At 46.8% G+C, this 25,269-nt stretch overlaps 2 protein-coding genes across 2 annotated transcripts; both read right to left on the bottom strand.

Moving 5' to 3' along the window:
- IST1 (IST1 factor associated with ESCRT-III) lies at positions 1–9,303 on the bottom strand. The gene is made up of 9 exons (XM_078868757.1): positions 9,132–9,303; positions 7,954–8,055; positions 7,029–7,209; positions 5,951–6,038; positions 5,428–5,511; positions 4,599–4,709; positions 3,057–3,479; positions 2,796–2,841; positions 1–2,123 (listed from the first exon to the last, which is right to left on the bottom strand). Exons 2-9 carry the CDS (start codon positions 8,039–8,041, stop codon positions 1,885–1,887), a joined length of 1,260 nt encoding a protein of 419 aa, XP_078724883.1. The 5' UTR covers positions 8,042–8,055; positions 9,132–9,303; the 3' UTR covers positions 1–1,884.
- Positions 9,304–14,114: 4,811 nt separating this feature from the next.
- Positions 14,115–25,269, bottom strand: GCSH (glycine cleavage system protein H). Its single transcript, XM_078868755.1, has 5 exons — positions 24,732–25,269; positions 21,663–21,742; positions 19,545–19,608; positions 16,482–16,613; positions 14,115–15,950 (listed from the first exon to the last, which is right to left on the bottom strand). Exons 1-5 carry the CDS (start codon positions 24,880–24,882, stop codon positions 15,853–15,855), a joined length of 525 nt encoding a protein of 174 aa, XP_078724881.1. The 5' UTR covers positions 24,883–25,269; the 3' UTR covers positions 14,115–15,852.

Raw genomic sequence — 25,269 nt, 5'->3', positions numbered from 1 at the left:
TTTCATCCCAAGAATAAGAGTTTATTAATTTACAAAAGTCAGCTTTATAAAATAAATGCTTGGGAGTGTGTAGGTGGCATATGCCACGCTTTCAGACCAGTTTATGATGCTCGCACACAGAGACGAACACAGCTGAAAGCTACAATGAGATACAAGTTAAAGCAAACAAAATTCTGCTCATCAGATGCATTCACAAATGCATGCGCACACTCACAGAACCCTCAACCCACCATTTTACAATTTAAAATAACACGCGAAATGGAAAGATACAAACACAGCAGCCCAACAGAAAGTGCGACAAGGGCACATTTTCTTAAACAACTTTTGATTTAAATTAATCCACAAAAGCAAGATAAAGTGTAAATGCACACGACTTAAAACCACTACTATATAAACCGTACACAAGTCGTGAATGTGCACCAACATCATCTCACGAGCCACTAAATTGAGTTGCCACGAAGGCAAGATAATTTCCAAATATTTCCATCAACTCGAGTTGGACGCCAGTAAACATACGTTGGGCCAACGTTGTGGCATGTGGTTGGAACCGTTGAACCAACGTTGGTCCAACGTTCCACGTTTACAAGTATGCCATTCTGGCTCGCAGGTATGCCTGGGAAAGAGCCGTCGAACTCGCGTGAACGACGCCACTGTCCTTCAACTCGGGTTCTGCGAGAAATCGGCCCAACTCCAGTTCAACTCGAGGTGGCTGCCCCATGGAAATGAAGCGTACGATTTTAATATGAACTGGAAGCATTCTGCCTTGGCTATGGAAGCAACTGCAGTCGTTAATTCGGCAAGAACCGCAGACTGCCACATTTTTAACCCAACCGATATGAAGCAATGCTCATGAGCAATTGTGATTCAAACGGGCCAAAGGCAACTTAGGGACCAGGAAAAACTTGGCCGTGCTCTGTACCAGGCTAGGTGTCCCCGAGAGGCCTGGTCTGTGGGCGAGCGTGCCAAGGCGATGTCTATTAAGGCTGGCCAGGGTACCGTAGCCGACAAGGTGAGAAGCCACGCCGCCTTAACACGAGTCGTACAAGCTTTGGAAGGGGTCACGTCTGTCGCTGACCTTGAGGCAACCGTGTTATATTGGAAATGCAAGAAGCAACTTATAGGCCAAGCTGCAAATCATCCTCTAGCCACACACCCAGCCTGTTGTCCCTAGGAGTATCCAATGAGTGTTAATCTTAAGAGGACAGGAAAAACCTGACCTGACATTACTGCAAATGATACAAATTATGAATATATTTGCATGACAAGTACAGATTTCATAGTCTTTGTCCCGATTCCTAAAGATTCTAATTCGCGTCTGACAGCACAACTATGTACCTAACTACTGTATGTGAGCCGTTTAGTTTTTAGGTTGCATTTTTAAGAGGAATACTAAGAAGCTTCCATTGACACATTGGAATCTGTGTCAGGAAACAGGGGCTAGAGAGCACTATGTACTACTTTTACAATCATGCAAGAAGATAGGATTGTTTCGCATACATGCGCACACACGCGCTCGCTCTTCATCATTAGAAGGCCTCCCCAGGCAAAACGGGCGGATCTCCTACCTTCATTGCAAAGTGTCTATCAGCGGCTAACAAGACTGCGTGTCCAAGTTTTACACTTCAGTGAGTAGCGCTGCCTCGTGTCAAGATGACCCCCCCCCCTAAAGTGTCTGCCAGAGTGCCTGGGAGGGAGAGAGGGAGATGGAAGATGGGGAAGGAGGGAGGGAAATCATTCAGGAAGAGAGAGAAGGGAGAAAGAAATGAGTGAGATGAGATCAATAAAGGTAAGAGTGGAAGGCAGAGAAAAAGGACAGAGATTGAAGATGCTGCTGACGAAGGGAAACAGGGCGAGGAATGGGGGAGGTGGGAGCGTCTCCCCATTTTACTTCTTCTTCTTGAGCTCCTCGAAGCGCCGCGTCAAGTCGTCAAAATCGACCTCGTCGGATGGAGGCGGCGGGCCAGACGAGTTGGGAGGGCGACGGCGGGGGGCCGGTTGCGGCAACGAGTCTGGCACGGTAGGCAGGTCTGGCAGGTCGAAATGGGGGGCCAGGTTGTCGTAGGCGGGAGGGGGCTGGGCAACCGGGGCACCGGGGAAGACGGGAAAGCCCCCAGGCATGGGTGCTGTATGGACGCAAAGAAACCAACAACAGACATGCACACAGTAAAACACAAACGCACATGTACAAAATCAAGCAAGCGCACACAAAAAATGCTCAAGCCACCGAGGCTTTAGGTTGAAACCTCCAGTCAACCTGCACTCAGTGGGAAGTCACTCACTCTCTTCTGCTGCCCCTCGATAGTCTGGAATTCCATCCCCACAGCCATTCCATGTCAAATCTCTGGTTCTTGTTCAGATCCAGGCTCACGATACCCAGTTTCTAGTGTCTTGACATGCAGTCACATTTAGACGCTATGCATACAATACATTGGAACTGTGAAAGGCCTACCCTAATGCCTCCTTAAGCTCCCCCTCCTGTTCTCCTGTCACATAGCTACACCGTCACTTTTAATAACTCCACTTTTTTTTAACCAATATCTTACGTTAAATTTTACAATTACTGTGAAGCACCTTGGAATTAGGCACTTTATACATCTATATAAGACAAATGTCAATTCAGAACCATTATCATACAGGACTTCAAATTCGGTTTTCACTGATTTGCACATTAATACCACCACATTTTGCCATTGTTCCCTTCTTTCTGCTAGATCCCTCAACTATTACAGTTGACACCCAACCTCTAGAAATAAAAAGTTCAACTGAACATTATCCACGCAGCGCAGGACACTTACGCTTGCACTTCTGATCACCGACGTCTTCATACAGGCCACTGGAATTCTACAAGAAAATGCAAAATTGAAGTCATGCGCGTCAGCTCAATCATTATATAAGATATACGTTATTTAGTAATTAACAATTGCCTATTTATAGGCACAATTTCCAATATGTGGATAATCATCATTATTATCATTAAGTAGCATTTTACTTTGGTATAGCATGTCTGCCAAATAAGAAGTGATGCACAGATACCACCTCCTATACTGCACACTCACCTGGGAATTTCCTGGCGGGTATGAGAACGGAGTCACTGGTGGCACAGTTGGTATTGTTGGCATGGTGGGGATGGGCATCATATTGGGGTGCATGCCGCTGGGCAGAGGAGGAGGCATTGCCGCATTCCCGAATGGCAGAGGCCCAACGCAGCCACCGCCACCGCCGCCGCCGCCACCGCCGCCACCGCCGCCACCGCCGCCACCACCACCACCGCCGTGACCGCCGTGACCGCCACCGCCGCCATAACCGCCACCATAACCGCCACCGTGACCGCCACCGTGACCGCCAGCAGGACCGCCACCGTGACCGCCACCGTGACCGCCACCGTGACCGCCAGCAGGACTTCCACCCCCCCACTTGTAGTCATCGACTTCTCCGTAGACCCCGATCAGGTCTGCCTCGTCAGCAATGGGGACCTCGCCCTAGTGAACAAAGATACCCCACCCCACTTAAAGCCTGAATGAGATCAACAGCAGCACTGAAAACAGCAACAACACCGGTTCCAACAGTGGCACAGACAAGTGAGACTAACAGTAGCATTAAGCAACACCAAGTGTTATCAGCAAACACCTATAGAGGCCGGCATACCGCACGAGTGGGTAGTGGCTAGCACCAAACCCAGCCTCCTTTGTCTCTCCAGCGTTGATGTTTACAGATGGCACCAGAGACTCATTTAAGGCTGAGTCGACATAGGGGGCAGAACTAAAACTCCGCTTTCCAATTTCTTCATGCAGTACGCAAACCACCTTAGCACCATAGTAAATAAGGGGACTTTTGCTGCAATGCGGTCTGCTGCCCACAGCCGCCTCTGACAACTCAGCTGATTGGTGAACACCTATCCAAGCACCACCAAGACTCAAACAATATTTTTTTTGTTATTTACGAGGTAAGGCCCACTGAGCTATATAGCTACTTTTCAGAAGCGACCTGGCCACAAATGATATCTCAACGAAGTGGATTATCATATGGAAATGTATAGCAGTCAAATACTCTAAATGCATATTTCTAAATGTGGAAGGAAAAACCGGAAGAACTGGAGAAAAATCCACGCGAACACAGGGAGAAAATGCAAACTCAAAATATACAGCAAACGTGAGGGTTGGTATCAAACCCATGACCTCCTGAATACCAGGCAAGGGAGTTAACATCTCACCACCAGGGCGCACCGTGTTTAACGCTTAAGATTTGAGGAGATGGAACGCATGCCAGATGATTTAGCCATAGGCAGGGCAGTATACCGAACATTACTATGCCATACAGTATAACAAAACCATATATTTATATCGGAAAGCCTTGCCGAGTCTCGAGACTTTTTCAAGGGGGTCCTGGTTACATCTGGATGTTCGTATTTTTTGTTGTTGTTGTAACCTTCTGACCCACCCCTTACTGGATATCTGTGAAAAGGAGCTTTACAACTCAGCGGATTCCTCCAGTATAAATAATTATACTGCTTTTGATTCTGATTTGGACGTATCCATTAAAGTGCATTTGGCTTCCTGTGGGATTAACCCGAAGAGCTGCGATGTCATCATGAAACCCACCAGCACGATGGCATCGGGTTCGAAGCCCACGTTGTAGTTCTTGGCAATCTCAATGAGGTAGCGTTCCACCAGCATTTTAGGCGGCGCCTCCACCCCCAGTTTATGCATCAGCTACTCTGACACGCAGGGCCACGAACACACAAAAACACAGCAGTAGCAGTCGTCAGCAACGTGACAAAACACGTGCACACAGCCATGAAAAATACATTTTACAAGGGATGCCCAAAAAGTACATGTAAAACCCTATTGTCAATCCACTGCTGGATGAGTCCATCCATGGGAGGGATAATGTGACCAAACGTCACCAAGCTGGACAATTTGAGCATCGTACAGGACAATGGACTTTATTGAATTCCTCTACTGACACGCCTTAAAATGAATGCATTTTCTTTTTTTTACTTTCACAAACTTTTCTATGAGCCTACGTTTAGAGTTACATATTAATCATTGGGAATCCTATTATCATTCGTCTATTTTATACGTCATATTCTATGCACTTTCACCAACGTGGAAACCAGGGCCAGTGATCCATGACTGTGCAAGGATTCATCAGCGTCATATAATCTGTCGTAAACAGTGTACCGTAGCAACAGCGACATTTTCGTGACATTTGTCACTTAGGTCATCCTTCAAAGCTGAAAATCTCACCCAGCAGTGGACTTACAAAAAGAGCTGTACATGTACACATATTATTACCAGTAAAAGACATAACAAAATTTGAAAACCAAACAAACTTCGGTAAATAGGGTACATAATAAATGTATGGCTCAGTGGCTTTGAAAGGCTTCATGGAGCAGTAGGGGAAGTTTGCGTAGGAGAGCAGTCGTACCCGCTCGTTGACGGTGCCAGTCTGGTTGGTTCGACACAGCTTCCCATACTCCTTGCTGTACTTGGCACACAGCTGATCAGACACCTGGCATGGGTGCAAGCAAAAAGAGAGTCACAGCTAGCCAGCTGATATGGCACACACAGCCATCCATAGACAGTTGTAACTCCAAAGGACTTCTCAAATGCCATTAAGTGGAGCCCTGGATGTACAAAGACTTAAGTTCCCCTTGAAAGTAATACTTTGGCAATTTTTATTTATTTATTTTAATTTGTGATCTGTTATGCAAGTCATGTGCCATCTACGATTTAGACACTTTTATGACGTGGTTGAAAAATTGGATAAAAACTAAAAAATTCTCTGTACTCACACGTTTTTGTGAATGAGCTCACACAAACAAGCAATGATCACGACGGAAACGACATCATCTACAGTGAACAAGTCAACCACGTGGTGTACTATGCGCGTGCCGCCCGTTGCGGTGACACTGCCCTCGTCGCGAGTGGAGACCGCATGCGCCACTCACCACCTTCAGCTCCTGCACCTCGGCCTGCAGCCGCGGCGCAGCCCAAATGAGTGTGGAGATGGCTTCCTCGAGGCCCGGGTCCATCTCTCTGCACGCCCCAACACAACAGTGCGTTAGTTCAATCCTACGCCTTCTAAACGGCTAAACTCCAACATCGTACTGACAAAGGGTAGGCATGACTTTGGAGTCATCACTAACCACGCACTCTCATTCTCATGGATTAAAGCAGGGAAAGGCGACTTCAGAACGCATGTGACACATAGGACGCAATCCACCTTTAAAAGCACGTGATTGGTTAATGTGGAACGGTAGTAAATATCCCCCAGGAAACCTTTGCTCAATGGGAGGTGACTCATGCTACTCTGCTGCCCCCGGAGGCTGGAACTCCCTCCTGCCAGCCATCCAACCGTGCGTGCTGTAGACTGCCTGTGCAATTAAAGGATCAAGACCTCCCTTTGTTTTCCCTTAGCCTACAACTGACGCCGCTATTTAGAAAATAAATATACCCAACTCTTTACATCCTCCTGAGATATGGTCACAGTTAATCCAAATTATATTGTATCAAGTACATTTTCAGAAAAAGACTATGTCCCATTCATTCTTGGCCTGGGGTTCATGTGTGTGAGAAGCTATGGGTTAGAGTTATAAGTTGAAAATAGTGTGCCAGAGGATAAGGATAAGAGTTATGGGGTGTTGTGGCTGGTTATGGGGTCAGATGAGTGTGCGCAAAAGGTAGACGCTACAATGAGAGGTTGAGGTCTGTGTAAAGGTTATGGCAGGGGTTGGCAACCAAAATAACAAGAGGAACCATTTTTTTCGAATTAGGTACAGAACTCAACATTACAAGAGCTGCAATGCCATTTGAATGCATACATACATACCACATATACATTAATCACAAAGCAGTCTGTAAAGAGCCGCATGCGGCTTCGGAGCTGCAGATTGCCAACCACTGGGTTCGGCCTATTGATGTGTGCAAGTGGCCAAGTTGAGGATGAGTGAATTAGGTATGTGCAAGGGAGACCAGGGGTGGTGGTTTGGGGTCTCAGCAGTGAACGTGCGACGGGGAGGTGCTCACTTCATGGACTGGATAAGGCCGAATCGTGCGAGCAGAAGGTCACACAGCAGCTCCAGGATCTCCATGGCCTCCACGAGGTAGTCCTCGCGGATGATGTGCTCCACGCGGATGCGCGCCCGCTCATCCTTGCCACTGCCGAGGTAGTCCGCAATCTCCTTTCGTGCCTTCTGAGCCAACTCCGCTGCACGTGACAACATCACGCCGGCACGACAAGCATTAGCCCCAACACGGCTACATGATCATCAGACATAATTTTAATACATATGTTGCACTCCCCTGTGCAGTACATCTCAAGGTGCCAAAATAAAGGGGTATTTGAGATGATAATAATACTAAGAGAATCACTCAGTAAGGAAGCAATTGCAAACAAAATAAAAATAAAAATTTACACGGACAAATGAGTGCAAAAAGAACTGAAAAATGAAACTCTGCTTGCGACTCTTTTTTTGTTCACTCAATTCAGGCTATTCTAACTATTTAACTTTATCTTTTACCAAGTAAGGCCCACTCGGCTATATAGCTCTTTTTCAGACGCAACCTGGCTACAAATGATAGCGCAACGAAGTGGATTATCGTGTGGAAATTGTATAGTGGCCAAATACGCTAAACGTATGCTTCTAAATGTTGAGGGAAAACCGGAGGACCCAGAGAAAAATCCACACAACCACAGGAAGAACATTAAAACTCCAAATATACAGGTGTCCGAGTCGGGATTGAACTAATAACCTCCTGTATACCAGGCAAGGTAGTTAGCATCTCGCCACCATGGCGCCCAATTTGTTAATGTTCTCTCCGACAATAAGGAGCCAACCAGCCGGTAGTACAGTACTATCCATTCCACTTACCCTACGATCTAAGCCCACCTTTGCCAAGGCCCCTTTTCTCAGTTCGCATATCAGTTTTGATCATCGCCCCAGACACTCACTTTTCTTCTTCTGCAGAAGCTTCAGGCGGTTGATGACGAGGCGCAGGTTGACGCGTAGCCGTTCGCACTTGTATCCGGATCCGAACATCTTGGCCGTCCGCACTGGTGACGACCACAAGACAAAACACGGGCGTTGATTTACCATCGTCCACTGCGAAGCGAACTTCGTGATCAACCTGCAAAGATGTGTCTTGGCCAGTAGATGGCAGTACAGAAAGCAAGAGCTTTCAATGCAGCCGTTGAGCATTGTTAACATCGTATGGATGGTGCGGTTATAACCGGATACTCCGGTTTCTTCCCGTATGTTACTCATTCAAATGGAATTGGACAAATATTGAAAATGATTCAAGTTAACTATTGTACCACTCGTCTTAATTGTGGTTAGAGTGCTAGTGTTTAGTAATTAGCGAAATAATGTAACTGTGGACTGCTCCGGGTCGATACAAAAATGAAACACTTGATGCAAAGTCAACATTTGTTCCTCGACGAATTAACTCACCACCACATTAGGAATTTGACTGTAAGCAGCAAATAAGCACAGCCCAACGCGGTTACGAATCTGGAAACAGCTTTTTAAGATTACAATAATCCGATTTTAATAGAAACTCACGGAGTGGTTAGATTTGATCACAAGGGCGCCGCGTTTGGATGTTTGGCCTATTCCTTACGGGGGAATATTCGTCGAAGTTCATCACGAACCCAGTCGATGTAATACCACTTGTGGTCTATCCCACAGAACAGCGGGTTTTAGAGTTTGACATCTCTCTTCGACGCGATCTACCGACCCCCATCTCCAAACCGCGAGACCACAGGCTGCACCACCACGCCCAGCACCATTACCCTGTTATTAATAGGAGCGTTATCATGTCATCTCGTCAATATATAACACAAAACGCAGCAGCAGTCAACACCAATTAAGATCAGGAGCAAGATAAACAAAGTATTTAGTGCGTTGGCAGCGGTGTACAATTAACAACAACATTTTCGTCGTGGGTAAGAAGACGCCGCAAGCCGCTTGGGGAAGCCAGACCCCGGTCGCTCTTGCATCTCCGCCAGAAAACCCCACCCCGAGCCGGCAGAGGTTCCAGGATCACAGCGGGGGCCCGTTGGGACCCGACTAAGGCCTCAAGTCTGTTTAATCCTTTGCGGACAGCACGAACGGCTGGGCGCCAACTCACCGCTTCGCTGGAAGAGACGGCGGTGAGCTTTTTTTCTTCCTGACGGCGCTCTGGAGTCGCTTTCACGGGGGTTAGACTCGCCGAGAGAGAGAAAAAAAAATCAAATTCTCGACGCAGTCTCCCAGGCGATGTCGAGACTTTTACTTCCGCGGGTGCGTGAAGTGACGACGCTGATCCACGCTTCCCATTGGTTGAGGGAGGTGGAGGGGGTGGGGCGAGTGTTGTTGAGGCGACGTAACGCCGCGCCCCGTGTCACGCGCGGGTGAGGCGGGTGTGACGTCATGGTTCGTGACGTCACCGTCTCATGATACTCAAAGAGTTACACAACGTGGGCTTAAAATAGAGGCACATTTTAGGGTCCATTCAGATGCTTTACTTGTTGCACGGAACGGAAATCCCATAGCTTGTCAACCCATACGGGTTACCCAGGTCCATACGGCGTACAGCCGTTTTAATACGGGCAACAACAAAAACATTCATGCGGCCAAATGAAATTATAATGTACTGTTTAACCCTTCATAATTGTCTTGTGTTTATTGTTTTACATTTACAACATGAGTGTGTGCATCCACATATCAAGCAAGCAGCAGCATTCAAGATCACAGACAGCATAATAAGTAGCTGCATTGACACCAATTATCAAAATTACTGCATAAAACAGTTTTTTTGTATAGTTCTATAATTTTTTGTCAATTTGTTTGTGTTTCTCCCTTTTGATGGGTCTTTGTAGGATGGACGTTGAGATTATAAGGGGCACTGGGTGACCAGCAAGGTCTGAATTAGTCTGTAATATGGTTGGAGAGATGAGCGTGACGACGCAGGCGAACTCGATCGAGCAAATAAAAAAATCCATCACGGGGTCATCATCACCCAAGCAGAGAGCTTTAGTGTACAGCAGCTTCTGTTGTGTAAACACGTGGTTTGGTGATGCTGCGTTGGCAATTGGTGCACAATCACACTTAACAAACAACACAAACTCAACACGTTTGTCATTAACATTGTGGCCTGAAATTAAAGATGAATATAATTTGTGACATATTCGTTATCAGGTTGACGACGGCTTGTGTTGCGATCAAAACGTCGTGATTTTTTTCTATCTACGTGACTTTACCGAAAGACCCAAAGAATATGAATTCCTGCAGTCACGAAAGCTTTACGTCAAGATATAATTTGTGACGTTTCGGGCAATGACCCTGATACATAGCACAAATTACGTGGAAGAGACGAATTCATTGATATACACATTATCAGCATATTTATATTGTTAATTACTGATTAATCATCGCAATTCACTGCTGTCAAGAGGGCCTCCTTTCAATGCTAACAGCACTTGTCCCAAAAGTCAGTTTAGGCTATACGGGGGCTCTTTGTCTCTTGTCTTACCATACGCGGTGCCACGGTGGCTAGGAGATGTTAACTACCTCGCCTGGTACGCAGGACGTCGTGGGTTCGATCCCGAGCCTGACACGTGCTGCTGTATATTTGGAGTTTGCGTGCCTCTCTCTCCCCGTGCTCGCGTGGATTTTTCTCGGGGTCCTCCGATTTTTCCTTCCACGTTTAAAAACATGCGTTTAGATGATGTTGGCTGTTATCAATTTCCACGTAAGCCACCAGTTCTTTGAGCTCTCATTTGTGAAAACCAGATTGCTTCTGAAAAAGAGCTACATAGCTCAATGGGCCTTACCTGTTAACAGGCTCTAAGGAAAGCTGTTTCGGGTGTGGACCAATCAACTTCAAGGACAGTGCATATCATTACCGTTATCAGAGTTGTTTCTTTCTGTTTGGATTTTGACTGCTTGTGTTGTGGTTATTGCAAACATGATGCCTTGTATAAAGGTGTCAGTTTTGTACCAGTTTAAAGGGTAAAAACCTACTACTAATAAAAAACATTGTTTCGTTTAGTTTCGCCACGCGCGTCATTGCGGATTACGTGAAAACGTGGGAGCATAGACGCGAAAGTTATAAAAACAATTGGTCTGGCTGCCGCCTGATGATGCCGGTTGTAATTACTGGTGAAACGTCGTACTAAGATTGTAAATGTTGTGGATTTGCTCTCCAAAACACCGATGTGCTGAACTAGTAACTAATTGGCATATTTTGTTAACGTGACAAACCTCTATTATGAACAATGGATTTGCTGCCCTCTACTGCCAGAAGCTTAGCCGTGCATTACAATCCTGTTTACGAAACACCACAGACAATTTTACTATCATCATCACAACAACCGTTATCACTGCAGTACAAACAGCATCACCATCATCACCACCACCCATCGTTGTGGGCGGTGGTGATAGTGGTGGTGATAGGGCAGTAGTGGAGAGAGTGGAGAGATTCCCATACCTGGGCAGTGCGCTCATGACCAGCTCCGGTTTAACAGCAGAGATCTCATTCCGAATCAGTCGAGCAGCAATATCTTTTCATCGGTTGCGTAACGCTGTGTCGAAGCTACCTGGTCTGTCGCTCCGCACGAAGCTTCAAGTCTTCTCGGCCACATTCATTCCCTCCCTTCTCTTGCGAAACGTGGGCCCCCCTAATGGAGCATCTTTGCCGGTTAGAAACATTTAGGCTGGCCTGCCTACGATCCATCCTGGGTTTAACCAGGCTGGATTGTGTGAGCTCACACATCCTTGAAAGATCTGGGCAAAGTCCCATCGGTGAGCTCCTCCGGCAGGCAAGGCTGCATTGGCTGGGTCATGTAGCCCGCATGCCCAGCCACCGCATGCCTAAACAGCTTTTGTTCGGCCGGATCGAGGGGGCTAAACGGGCGCGGCATGGGCTAGAGAAGAGATGGAGTGATGTGGTACAGGAGGACGTGGAGCTGAGTGGACTTGCCGATGACTGGTACCAGCGGTGTCAAGATTGGCCTCTGTGGAGGAGACTCGTGAAGGATTCTACAGGGCAGTTGGAGGCAGTCGCCCTCCAACAACAACGGAGGGCGGAGGAGCGACGCTCACAACAACGAGCGGAGCGCCGGGTGATTAAAACACAGCAAGTTGGCACAGTAGGGGGCACAGGTGGTGCATCAGCCAGTCATCTCGGTCATCTCGGTCAGTCGACCCGTAGCACCTGGGTCTGCCCCGTGACCTCCTGCCAGCGGGCGTTCGACACTTCACGTGGCCTCAAGGTGCACATGGCCTGGCACAAGCGTCGTGGTAACGTCACCGCCACTTAGTGGCGAATGGTGCTTGTTGTTGTTGTGATGATGGTGGCACACCCCCGCGATTAGATTATTTGAAAGGCCAGGGTCGGTGGATCACACAGATTTGAAGAAACTCCCAAACCCGAATATTTTGCACAGTGGCCAGCAGATGGCAGTACAGCCAAAAGTGGTGTGAGCACCTTCTTAAAAGCCCTTTTGAGTCCATAATGCATGGGGTTTTTTCGGTTAGATCGCGTAAATATTTCAATGTGTCGTTAAACCCGCCACCACCCGACACAGTCAATTAGTAAGGTTTGTCACGTAAACAGAACGTGCCAATTCGTTACTAGCACATCACATAACCTAATAAATTAAACTTAAACTTGAAACACACCGGTGTGTTGGAGAGCAAAGTCACAACATTTACAATTTGAGTACGACAACCTTTTTGAGTGCTCAATACGAATTTGCTACACGTTGGTATTCGCGCCATTCTAGAAGCGCAATATTATTCACGAAGGCATTGCGTTTCACATAGTCTGCAGTAGGGGGCGATGTCCCTATATGTAATCCCAATTAGGTCATTTGTGGGTATAGTAGTTAAAAATGTATCCCACGATGCCGGTACACAATGGCCTATTTTCAAATGACATCAGGGGTTCTTATGCCAATACACCCGCAGTATTAACCATGGTAGCCTGCCAGATTCGAGCTGCAAACCTTCACAACAAGCAGCGTTATTGCTGAACCATGCCACTGCCCGAGCACTGTGGATTTTATTCAGGTACTTCAGTTCTATATACTGTATACAATTAGCCAAACATCCCAACTCAGGGTTCTTCTGCTAAATTGTCTTAAGGCTCGGTGAGGCTTTGTTGAATTAATTACACGATCATTTTCGGAACATACTTTCTCTAAACATAATCACTATAGAAATCAACTTATCATAATCATCACCATAACCATGGTCATCATAAACATCGCTACAATACCACCGCATTGACTACAGTACTCATGAGTGAACCCGAACCGAGTCATGGACCACATTTCGAAGGCCGGTCTGTGGAAAACATTGCAAATGTGATTCGAGTAATAGGTTTTAACCCTTTCAACTGGTACAGCACAAGCAGTCAAAATGCAAACAAAAATAAACAACTCTGATGATATGCACTGTCTGCATAAGACAGTGCATATCATTATCATCATCAGTTGTTTATTTTTGTTTGCATTTTGACTGCTTGTGTTGTGGTTATTGCAAACATGATGCCTTGTATAAAGGTGTCAGTTGTTGTACCAGTTGAAAGGGTAAAAACCTATTACTATATTTTGCCACTGGTAAAGGAGATGTCTCATAATGTGATTCGAGTAAAAAAACCATTTACAATGTTTTAAAATGTATTACCTTTGTGTACACTTCATTGCTTATTTCTGCTCTCAGTTGGCATTAAGTCCCATATTCGACAACCCCAAAGACTCTTAACTCACCAGCCCATTTGTTTTTTTAACCAGCCCAAATGGGCCAATGAGATCGCACGGCAATTTGGGCCGGTGTGTTTACCAACGCCTGGTCCGATTTTTTCGTCCCAGTCCGTCACTGGTCATATGCCTCCTTAACAATGCTTCAAATGTTAGGTGGTTTCCCCTCTTACTTGTGATGAGTTTTCACCAGACAATGCAGTATCCTCCAACACACAACGCCACCTAACAAGGACAAACACCCCCCCCCACCCAAGACTTGTTTTGCAATTGAGTTGAAAAACAAGTCTTGCAACTCAATTGGGCTCTCTTGGGTTCAGGACCAACAATAACACGACGCACATCAAGTCACAATGCACATGCACAGCGTGGTCGTCTCGTTTTATTAGTTATTTTAAACTCATCACTAAATCCTCCCGAAACGCATATTAGTACCCTTTTTCTCAAAAGGTCAGCAAACTGAAACGGAAGACATGGGCAAGAGTCTGCCCAGTGTTAATGTAAAATGTGGATTACTGCCACATAGGCCCATGAGAGGGGGCTATATTTGGGAAGCTAACGGGGGAAATACAGCAATCAAGGGGGTACAGCATAACTGGCCTGCCCCTTCCTGTCCAAATTTACGTACAGCTGCTCCCCTTGCCCCCTATTATTCATGGGCCCAGGTGATGCAGTCATCATGGCAGGTCCTGTGGAAAGTTCTCATGGAGAAAAGAGGCAATCTCACAGGGTTACCGTGTCTCTGTCCCGGTGCTCCCACGCATTGAAACCACGGCTCAGTCACAAACACTCGCATTTGCAGGTACCACACTGTTCACCAAAGCTGCCCAACGCAAGGTTTTTTTTATCACTCTGATAAAAACACCGAGTTAACAGTGATGTCCAATTCACTCAATAACTGACAGTGCACATCAGTGAAATTTCACAGAGTATGGGCCAATGCACAAGCAGTACGGGGCATGGGGTAATTAGGGCATTCGGGAGGCATGCACCAGGTAGGTTTTTGACCCCAGCAGCCCTCAGATAATGGAGTTCACGCCACGTGGCTGAGGGCATTATGCTCATGCTGTGTGGAGCTCATAAAATACCATGACCCTCGTGGCATAGGGCAAAAGGCAGTGAGAAGTGTATAACTATGGTCGTGCTCATTGAGCTTAAGGCTGTGTTTAACCATGAGGTTGGGTTAGACATTAGTGTCATGCTTAAGATTGTCTACTGGCAAAATTGAACATTTAAAAGTTCAGTTTTGCATTTACTGCCAGATTTAAGGTTAAGCGTCGCCTGAAGGGTCAATGTCGATTGTTTAGGCGATAGGACTGGGTTTATCTTTTGTGCAATAGTAACTGAGGATTGGATTTATGACAGGTCAACGTAAGTAAACATCAGTTGCATGAATTACGATTTGGACCTACTGGGTCAAGGTGGCCGAGACTTGAGCGGCTGATCATTTTACATCCATCACGACCATCACACGAATCATGCCACTAACGGTAATGCTAGAACACAAACCATGACACACGCGGAAAAGCACACGGGGGTCAACAAGTGCTCTGATCAACGCACGGGGCAGCTATAGCAGCCCCGAGTGCCTAGGCGAAAGCACGCTATCACTCGGGACGTGGCTGCTGACCGGCTGATGGCTCGCATGCTACATTTACGAGTTAAAGCACTTTTAGCTACGTTCGACGTGCTAGTGTATAGCTTGTTAGTGTCATGGTAGCTCCATATGCATGTCTACAATGTGCAGGGTGGGGTGGAGGGAACCTCACAACTTTCGTGAGCACCACCCGGCATAATCGGCTATGTGGAAGCGCCGCCCTCCCGGATCAACCTCTTCGCCTACAACATCGCCGCCTCAAATTCCCAAAGCTTTCTCTAAGAGACTCTCGTCTAAAACACTACTTATTTCCAAACCAAAATATAGCTCTATAAAGAAGGCACAGCATCATTTAATTTAATTCCTTTTCCACACCACATTTCGATCCACCCCAGGGATTTTACCCATGGGGGCAACTTCATCAAGGTTTCCCTAATTGACCTGGGAGGGCTGCGGTATGGGTGGACGGGAATGGGAGCTGGGTGTGCGGCTAAGTGAGGGCTCCCCCATCACTCCTCCATGGATTTGAGGAAGGCCTCATAGCCCTTCTCGTCCATGAGGCCATCCAGCTCGGCAGGCTGCTCCACCTTCAACTTGATCAGCCACCCTGCAAGCACAGCAGGGGAAACACGTGCCCATTGTGCGTCACACACGCTGTGGTGGACTGATATTATTTATATGACTGCTGTGAATTAATTGAACAAAAATGTCAACACATTTGGGGGGGTTCATTTGGATCTTAAAATCCCATCAATCCAAAAACCTAATTTTGTTTTTGCTTTTCATAATTCATCTACGAGTGTTATCCAAAGTCATGCCACGGACGCTTATCTCAAAATGTCTGCACTTTACACAACACGCTTTTGCACAGACGCTTCAACACGCGCGCACACTTAATGGGCTTCTTCACAGTTTAGTTTTGAAATTTTGCATCACCATAAAATATTACAATGACTTTAATATTTTGTGCATTTTTGCAAAAAGGTCTAAAATTGCTGGGGAAAAGCCCGGCACGATTCAAAAGCTCCCCGTCACTCTATCCCAACAGCGTGCGTGTTCCACGGCACCCAGCCTTACAAGAGAAATAATTATTACAGCGAGCAATGGAAGGCGACGTTGGTAGAGAAGAGTTCCTCACCGTCATCGTAGCAGGACTTGTTTACGAGGCCAGGATTCTCAGCAAGGGCGGCATTCACCTCGGTCACGCAGCCCGTTATGGGCGAGTAGAGCTCGCTAGCCGCCTTCACGCTCTCCAGCGAACCAAACTCCTCTGCACACGAACCACAGACACACACGGTACGCACACATTCTGTGATGCGCGCAGTTGTGCACATGGAGGCACTGGAAAACGCAGACAAATGGGAAGGCAGCCAAAACTGGTACCCACAATTGCGTCAGCTCTGTGATCCTATATTGGGATGTTTGGCCAACTCTTTTAATGAGTATTTACACATGCAGGAGGCAACCTGAGTACCCGGAGAAAACTCATGCATGGATTTAATCCATATACCGATAAAATACAGATGGAAATGAATAAACTTGCTATACTGCCATATTGACAAAAATCCTCCATATAGCCTTAAGAGGCTGTTGGTGCACGTGCTGTTAGTGAGCACTTTATTAAAGCTAGTAAGATGCACGAGGGGATGGTGTGCCCAGCACTATACTCATCCGCCTTTGTCTTCCCAATGCTGAGGTTTATAAGCCAGACGAGGTACTCATTCAAGGTGGGGCCCGACTTAGGAGAGGCACAGGACCGGTTGAGATCTCACTCAGCACTAATGTTAGCCGTGGGCCGAGAATCAAACTCAGGCGGCCGGGTTCATAGTGCGGTGCGCGCTCGCCGCTGCACCACTGATCTACACGCCCGCGCACATGAGCACACTCCAGGTCACCCCGCCTCAGGCCACACGTTCAAAGCAGTAAACGCACACCTGCACGCAAACGTGCCGATGCCAGGAGCAGGGCTCTAGGCTGCATGCCGAGCTCACCGCCAGGTGGTCACAGCTTATGGTCTTATCCCGCCCAGCCTCCGCAACTGCTAATACAATTCAAATGAAACGTCTCTCTCGCTCTAAGCTGCTGTTAATGCACCGATTATTGTTGAAATCGCCTTTTCTCAGGCAGGTTACTGTGCTGCCAAAGATCTTTTGCTCCACGAACTCTGCCCCTCACATGGACACTGATAACGACCCTTCCCATCTGTACAAAGTCCCGCGACATTGGAGCGAGCTCCCCGTGTCTGTCATTACATATTATCACTCTTACTCGTTTCCAGATTGCATTCGCTTATCTGCCCGATGAGTTTCTTATCATTTACAATAAAGCGTGAGGATTGGTTCCTAATTTTCCAGCTCCCACAGACTAGGAGAGCAATTATAAACCGGTCCTGAGAATCTGTTGGCTGCTCTGACACCACTGGAAAAAAAGCACTGGGCAGTGTCACATCAACAGTGGTCATCCTATGGAGATACATAGCCTTGTCATGCGATTATTGAATTTCCACCACTTGTCAATGGAGATGAGTGGCACCACATTTCTGGATTGAGAATGTAGACACAGACTTGACTCTTGAATGTGCAGTTTAAGATTTATAAAATAAAAATATATAATTCGCAGCTTCCTGCCAATCCACTGGTGGATGAAGGTTTCCCCAAGGCGTCAGTTATGGGGGTTGTTTGACCATACTTCACAACGCTGGTCTGTGTGGTTTGGTGAAAAGGGGTGCATGGGGCCTGTTCAGATATCACTCGCTATTGATGTTGACTATGGCCAGGAATCGAACTCAGGTCACCAGGTTCATTTGACAGTGCGTTATCCGTTGCGCCACCACTCCGACCACATATGGCGCAGGCTTCGTGTAAGGTGCCTTGACGTGGCTTATAGACAAACGAAACGTCTTGTGTGGGTTCTACATTCCACCCTTAACCCTTCCAGCCTGAATAAACACACAACCACCGCCCGTGGCATTGATCCTCACTCCATCCGCTTGGAAACCCTGACTACACCAGCCCTGTGCCCCTATCGCTCCACGCAATCCGCTTCAGCAGCAAGCGCCTGCAGTGTATAAAATATTTACTCAATTTCCACAGCCATCTTTTAATTATTTCACCGAGGCATGAAAGGTTGGCTTATGCATGGCAGAATCGGTACAATTAATCCCGCTTTGCATGAACCCGCAGAACTCGAGTATACAAACTAAACTAAACTATTTAAATTTTACCAGGCAAGGCCCACTGATTTATTTAGCTCTTTTTCAGAAGTGACCTGGCCACAAATGATAGCTCAACGAAGTGGCTTATGTTTAAATGTATAGCAGCCAAACACTCTAGAAGCATGTTTCTAAATGTGCAGGGAAAAACCAGAGGACCCGGAGAAAAATCCACTCAACCACAGGGAGAACATAAAAACTCCAAATATACAGGCATCAGGTTCGGGATCAAACCCATGACCTCCTGTATACCAGGCAAGGTAGTGAACATTTCACCATCGTGGTGCCTCAAGATCCCCCCCCCTCCACAACTCGTTTTCTATTTCTCTAAATAACTCGAGTTGTCTAGAGACATATCCAGAATTCTCATAGACGATTTTGCATATTGTGCAGCTGACCTGAATTGTATGTTAGAATTCGTGCCGAACGGTAAGAGCTGCTCAACTCGTGTCACAACTCTGTAACCTTGGAAATGCCAATTATTTATATTCACCTTGACTTATCCATCAATTTAAGTTCTGACAGAAATTAAGCCAAATCGGATCGAATCGAGTTGAATGTCCATGCAAAAAGGAGGTACCAGTTGAAGCTGGCTGTATTCGCATGAGTCCACAGCCTGTGAGTGATTCTCACAAAAGCAACCTTGAAGCAGAGTGTAGGTGGCCACAGTAGAGTTACAACTTTTCTGGGAGACTCGAGCAGAACCAGTTGGTGAGCTGGCGAGCCCTCCGTCTGCCCACCCAATCACGAGCTCCACCCAAACAGTTAGTGGCCTCGCTCTTAGGCCCTGCCTATTCCTCCACCAGCCCCGGTTACTAATCAAGTAGCCCCAGCCTTTGCCCATATCAGGAGTCGAGCATGAGCTTAGAGCGTTTTAAACAGAGGACAAAATAATGTTTTTTGCAAAAACTTTGGGAGACCGGGACAGCCTTTCTGAAACCGGGACTGTCTGAAACAAACCGGGACGTTGGGAAGATTCAGGCCACTCACCCAACTGAGCTAACTTGGTGCCTACTTCGGGCAATCCGCAGTACACCACATCACCCAGTGCCTCCTGGGATGGGAGTAGGGGTTTACAGGGTGAGACATTGGGGTTGGGGGAGAAAGGCAGTAAACGATAAACAGTGGAGACAGTAGCCAAATTTGTTATGTTAAAAAACAACTGCTGTTGAAGGGGCTGAACATTTCCCAACTTTTACAGGTTAACTTCGCAAAACACACGTGCGCCCATGACACACGCACACATTAACTCTTGGCCAGAGAAGCAACTATAAAAATGTGCACATTAACTTGTTGAGCTCATATTAACTTAGCTGTCCGATGTGTTTTCAGGCTGTACTGCACTTAGCCCGATGCTCCACGTGCTGGGTGGGAACTTCCACAAAAAGCTACCTGAAGAAGCTCCCAGCATGTGGAGGGAAACGTCGGGACATCGTCCCAAACAACAAGTGGTACAACCCGAAAACACATGGCAGAACCTATACAGTGCAACCACAAAACCCTACACAATAGTAATTGATATTGTCTTTACCCTTTTTGGCATATACAGATAGTCCCCGAGTTACGATGGTCCGACTTACGATATTTCGATCTTACGATGGCGATACGATACGTTCAATGCATGTTAAAAGTTTTTTTTATAGCAGATAGGATTGTTTCCTGAAAAATACTTTCTATTAAATTGCAGTTCATATAGGTAGGCTAAGAATTTAGCTTGTTTTTTATACTTTACATTTTACTGTGCAATACATTATTGTAATTAATAAATACATACAGTATATAGTTTATACAGTACGCTACTGTAAATTGCTCTGTTTTGCTAAACTATCACCATTCTTTAAGACTCCTGGGTAGGCGAGGCCATCTTTGACTAACGACATTTTTGACTTACGATAGGGTCGTCGTAACGCATCTCCATCGTAAGTAGAGGACTACCTGGCAAAAAGGGTCCCATATATATCATATCATCTTGTTGAGTTCAATGCGCACGATGGAGTTACCAGATCTTCTGCAGGCTCGATGAAACGTGAATTGGTGTTTGGGTGTCTGTATTATGCGCTTGTTCCCACAATCATTGTTGAGCAGACAGGTTTATACCTGTCTGCCCTTAAACTGAGCACAGCTGTAAACCCAACAGTTCAGTCTGGACTGGCACAGCCTAAACTGGAGGAGGCATAGCTTAGAGTGGCTCACATCTGTGTTTGTAGTCAATCCTGTTATGCAACCCATTCGCATGTGCAGACAAGTAGAACAAGACCGGCATACAGTTGCTGAGCTCACCCACCTCCGAGATCTTAAAAGCAAGAATTATTACAACACCGTGCAGTGTTGATAATATTGGTATCACTTCAGAGTCTTGTGCCTTCAGGGCACGAACTCAGCAGCTGGTACACAGGTGGGGGATACAGAGAAGAAACGCTGAAAAGTGAGCAAAGAAGCACAGAGAGAAAGGTGCCCCTTTAATTTTCACTAAGAAACAGGAAGGGAAACACGTGCATTAGAGAACATATGCACGTTGGACACATCATATTGAGTGTTCAGAAAAATAAGTGGGCTTTGGAAGGATACATCACCAGAAGGGATGACTGTCGGTGATCGAGTCTAATGATGGAGATGCAGCCAGAAGAGTTTGTCCATTTATTTGGACATCTGTGAAAAATAGCTTCATAGCTCATCGGATTCTCCCAGTCTAAATAAAAATTCTGATTCTGAAATTTGTTTATGCACAACTCTTATAACATAGGTTATTACGAGTGCGCAGAGGGAACACGCCCAAGAGTTGGTCCACTTTGGAAATGGAGCGCATTAAATCAACTTGTGTGCCGGATATCAGTGGATTCTTGCCTGGTGTAAGTTGGCAGCTTATTGAGGAGGCCTTCATCGAAGTGGATAGATCATGGCTAACGATGATGATGATAGGTGCTCGCTTGAACATTACTGACAGGGGCAAGTGATACGACAGCAACAGCTTCCATTCGCCATGGAGTGACAATGACGTCATCAGATCACTTGTACCAGGCTAGGTGTAATCTTGAGTGACGCATCCACGTCGTTACAGAGGTGATTAAAACGAGCAGGCGAGGGCCACATGTCACTGGTGCCACTCACCTGGGCATAGTTGCTGATGCCCACGGTGCCCACTCCACCTTCCACCAGGATCCACTCGTGCTTATCTGAGTATTTGCGGGCTGCGGGGACCAGGGAGAAGCAGGGAGCGAAGACCCAGGGAGCAATCAATCAATCACTCAATCTTTATTTATGTAGCACACTTCACATAACCAAGGCATCTGAGAGAGCACTTGACATGAAATAACATGTACATGAAAAGCCAACACTTGGAATATACGGCATACAAGACATTTCGCTTCAAATAACGAGGCAATGTATTCCAGGTAGAATAAGTAAAAAATAAAACAAGCTTATATTACCGTCCTGCTCAAATCAGTATTGAGTAGGTGCTCATCTTAGTTTACATTCTTAAGGCAGTGGTGGAAACTCCCCTATCCTACATTAGAGGCGAGTCTATACACAGGATAACAACCACTGTTGAATTCCCCTTAAAGTAAAATAAATTTTATTCACCCCAGAGGGATGATGGGCCGAGTGAACCCCCCCCCCCCCAACCAGGATTTCGACTCGCAACTTTTCACTTGCGAGCCGCTCACTCTGCTGCTTAGCCACATGGCCAGATTAATATTATAATAAAAAAAACAATTACATAAAACAAGGAACAAATATCTGGTAAAAGCAGTTGCCCAACTCACCTGGTGTGTTTGCACTATATCACAGCAATGAACAGTGGGCGATCAGGGTGAATCACTTCTGAACGGTGTCCTTCCTGGTGAAGAGTTAATCTCACTAATATAGCCATAGGAGACTCTTCACAAAGAAGGATCAAGATCTGCTGAGAGATGACAGCTACAAGCAAGAATTACTGAGAGGGCTGATGAGAAGAAAGGCTGCATATGTGGGATATAACTATGTGCGTCTTACAAGTTGAACGTATTATTAAGGGGATTAGCTGGATATATTAATTTTATGACGAAGATGATTTTGCAAGGGGAAAATGGAAGAGAGGAGGGGGAGAGGAAGGAAACGGATCGTTCTGTGGGACAATGAGAGCAGTCAGGATGAGACTCTCTACACGACAGGCGTTGAACATTGTAGACGGTGGAAAGCATCGGTCATAGAAATCAATCTCACTTACGTGGATGACAACTCGGTAAATAGATTATGGTAATGTACCGACAGGGGCCTTGAGACCTAATGCCCTGTTTTACTTGTTGGACTGCATTGGAAAGCAACCTTTTTTTTTACAAAACATTGGCTATGCACCGCATTGACGATTTCCCCTCGAAGTGGTTCAAGAGCTGAGCTAAGTGTGGGACGATTACGTGGGTGTTCGATGCCTCGAGGCGGCATTTGTCCTTTCTTGCGAAGTCTTGCGTGGCAAGTAAAACACAATCATTGTGTTCCAGATTAAGAACCGTCCCCCAGTTATGTATGCCCTACCCCAAGGGAGGTTCCACTTTGTTTACAACCTCAGGAATGGCACACATCTTGAAGTTGGTGTTTGGTGCTTAAGCAGATTTTCTGTTGAATTCGAGTCACAATGCAATGTGGGAGAGGCCAGGAAAACCAATTTCACGCTGATACAACCCGGTCCAAATATTTCATTACGGGCAAAATGTTTGTGATTCTCCCTTGTGATGGGACGTTGTAGGATAAACGTTGAGATTTATAAGGGCACGGGGTGACCAATAAGATGTGAATTGATCTGTCATTAGGTAGGCACTAATAAGAGGATGAGAGGTGTGAAAACCCACGTGGCTGTAAGCAAAGTGGGTTCGCAAACTCATCTCTGCAGACAATTCCTCCCACATGCAAATGAATGCATCGTAGTACTGCGCTTTAAAAAGGAAACGGCAAAAAATCCGAATACACGACCGTCCGAAAAGAGGCTTTCCTGGAAAGCGTGCAATAGATGCATTCTTATACTGGGTCGACAATTTAGGAGGCTATTTGTACAGATTCATACTCTTAGGTTTTTTCGGTAAAGTCACGTAGGTAAAACGAAATAATAAAAATAATATTAATAATTAAATAAATAGAATTCTAAATCACGACGTTTCGGAGGCAACACAAGTCGTGATTTATAATTGTATTCATATTATTATTTCTATTATTTTTATTTTTTTACCAACGTGACTTTATTGAAAACACCTAAGAGTATGAATCCTTGCAGTCACGAAAGCTTCGAATGTAGAATTATTTGTACAGACTATACGCAGTACGTTTTCTTTTTTAAAGTGCATTTGTTTAAGTAGTCTAATAGAAATTGCATGTCTGTAAACACAACGACCTATATCGTCAAACATACAAATTGTCCACTTCAGCAACTTATTTTTCACTGATGCAGCTCTCTTAACCTGCATTAACTTCAATAACCAAGGTAGAAAACAGCCAAAACAGTTAATGCAATCGGCCGTAACGACATACGACACACTACAACCAGGACTATGACCAGAATAACCACCCAAAACAATTGGCATACAAATAACCGCAGTAATAACAACAACATTTAAAAAAAACCAAGACGATAGTGGCCTCGCCCACCGGGATGGCCTAGCGGTTCACGCCGGGCAAGCCTCCTCCTTTCCGGGCAGGCCGGCTAGGCCATGTCGGTCAGCCCCGAGAAGGGCAGCGGCAAGGCCCGGTCGCTTGCGCCCCCCAAAGTCCTCAAATGCCTCAGACCTCGGATCCCTCAAGCCCCTTGTGTCTCCGTATCCCTGTGCACCCCTCAACCCCTAAATCCCTTTGGGATCACCGCTTTCCCCGAGTCTCTGGCTCATGGACCCCAGGGTCCTGGTGCATTGCGTCTCCCCATAACCCCCGATCTTGATCCCCGTGCCCCCTAATCTCTGCACCCCCACGAGCCCCAGGGTCCTGCACCCCTGTCGACCCCGTCGCGTGTTCCCAGACTTGTGTCGTCCCGACCCTTTAGACCCCTTCGAGTGCCCGCGGGTTCTCTTGACAGCCGCTCCACACGCGGCTCTCGCACACCCCGGAGCTCACCCCAATTCCCAGACCCCCTGCGAGCCTCAGGGGTGTGCTTGACACCCTCGGATCCCCTACCCCTGCCCCCCTCTACCCCCAGACCCACCGGGACCCTCTCACCTGCGGCCACGAAGCCGGTGGAATGGAGACCCCGCGCCGCCGCCCTGGGGCCCGGCGAGACCCCCACGACGCGGGGGTGACCCCGGCACGCCGAGACCTTCAGGCCGCCCAGCAGCAGCAGCCGCGCTCCACGAACCGCCGACAGCGACATGTCTGTGTGTGTCTCTGTGTGTGTGTCTCAAAGTGCACCTAGCCTGGCACGAGCGCTGGTGCGGCCACGTCGCCGGCAAGTGGCGAATGGCGGCTGTCTCGCAGGGCTCAACACGTGCGCGTTGTGTGCGTCCCTTTGCCCGGCTGGTCTCTCGACCTCCTCCTCCCTCCTCCTTCCTCGGCTCTTCCCACCCCCTTTCCCCCTCCCTGGATGCACTCGCACGTGTCGGGCACGAACGTCTCGGTCAGACCCCCTTCGCCGACCTGATCCAACCTAGACCCGATCTGGCCGCTACGACATCAAATGAGACTGTCGGAAGAGCACACAAAATGTGTAGATTGTAATGCAAACAGCAGTAGCAGCAGCGATTGCAGCAAACAGGAGGAG

The sequence above is a fragment of the Lampetra fluviatilis genome, chromosome 26 (assembly GCF_964198595.1).
Source record: "Lampetra fluviatilis chromosome 26, kcLamFluv1.1, whole genome shotgun sequence".
NCBI classification, from domain to species: Eukaryota; Metazoa; Chordata; class Hyperoartia; order Petromyzontiformes; family Petromyzontidae; genus Lampetra; species Lampetra fluviatilis.
This window is presented reverse-complemented; position numbering and strand designations above follow the sequence as displayed.

What these genes read in the sequence shown, in the direction of transcription:
- IST1 (XM_078868757.1), bottom strand. Translation starts at nt 8,041, where the DNA reads ATGTTCGGATCCGGATACAAGTGCGAACGGCTACGCGTCAACCTGCGC. An exon ending in AGGTGCAGGAGCTGAAGGTG is followed by an intron (nt 5,512 to 5,950) that starts GTGAGTGGCGCA and finishes CACCCATGCCAG; the next exon opens with GTGTCTGATCAGCTGTGTGC. An exon ending in ACCCGCCAGGAAATTCCCAG is followed by an intron (nt 2,842 to 3,056) that starts GTGAGTGTGCAG and finishes ATTTTCTTGTAG; the next exon opens with AATTCCAGTGGCCTGTATGA.
- GCSH (XM_078868755.1), bottom strand. Translation starts at nt 24,882, where the DNA reads ATGTCGCTGTCGGCGGTTCGTGGAGCGCGGCTGCTGCTGCTGGGCGGC. An exon ending in CACCGGCTTCGTGGCCGCAG is followed by an intron (nt 21,743 to 24,731) that starts GTGAGAGGGTCC and finishes TGGTCCCCGCAG; the next exon opens with CCCGCAAATACTCAGATAAG. An exon ending in CAAGTCCTGCTACGATGACG is followed by an intron (nt 15,951 to 16,481) that starts GTGAGGAACTCT and finishes CTGTGCTTGCAG; the next exon opens with GGTGGCTGATCAAGTTGAAG.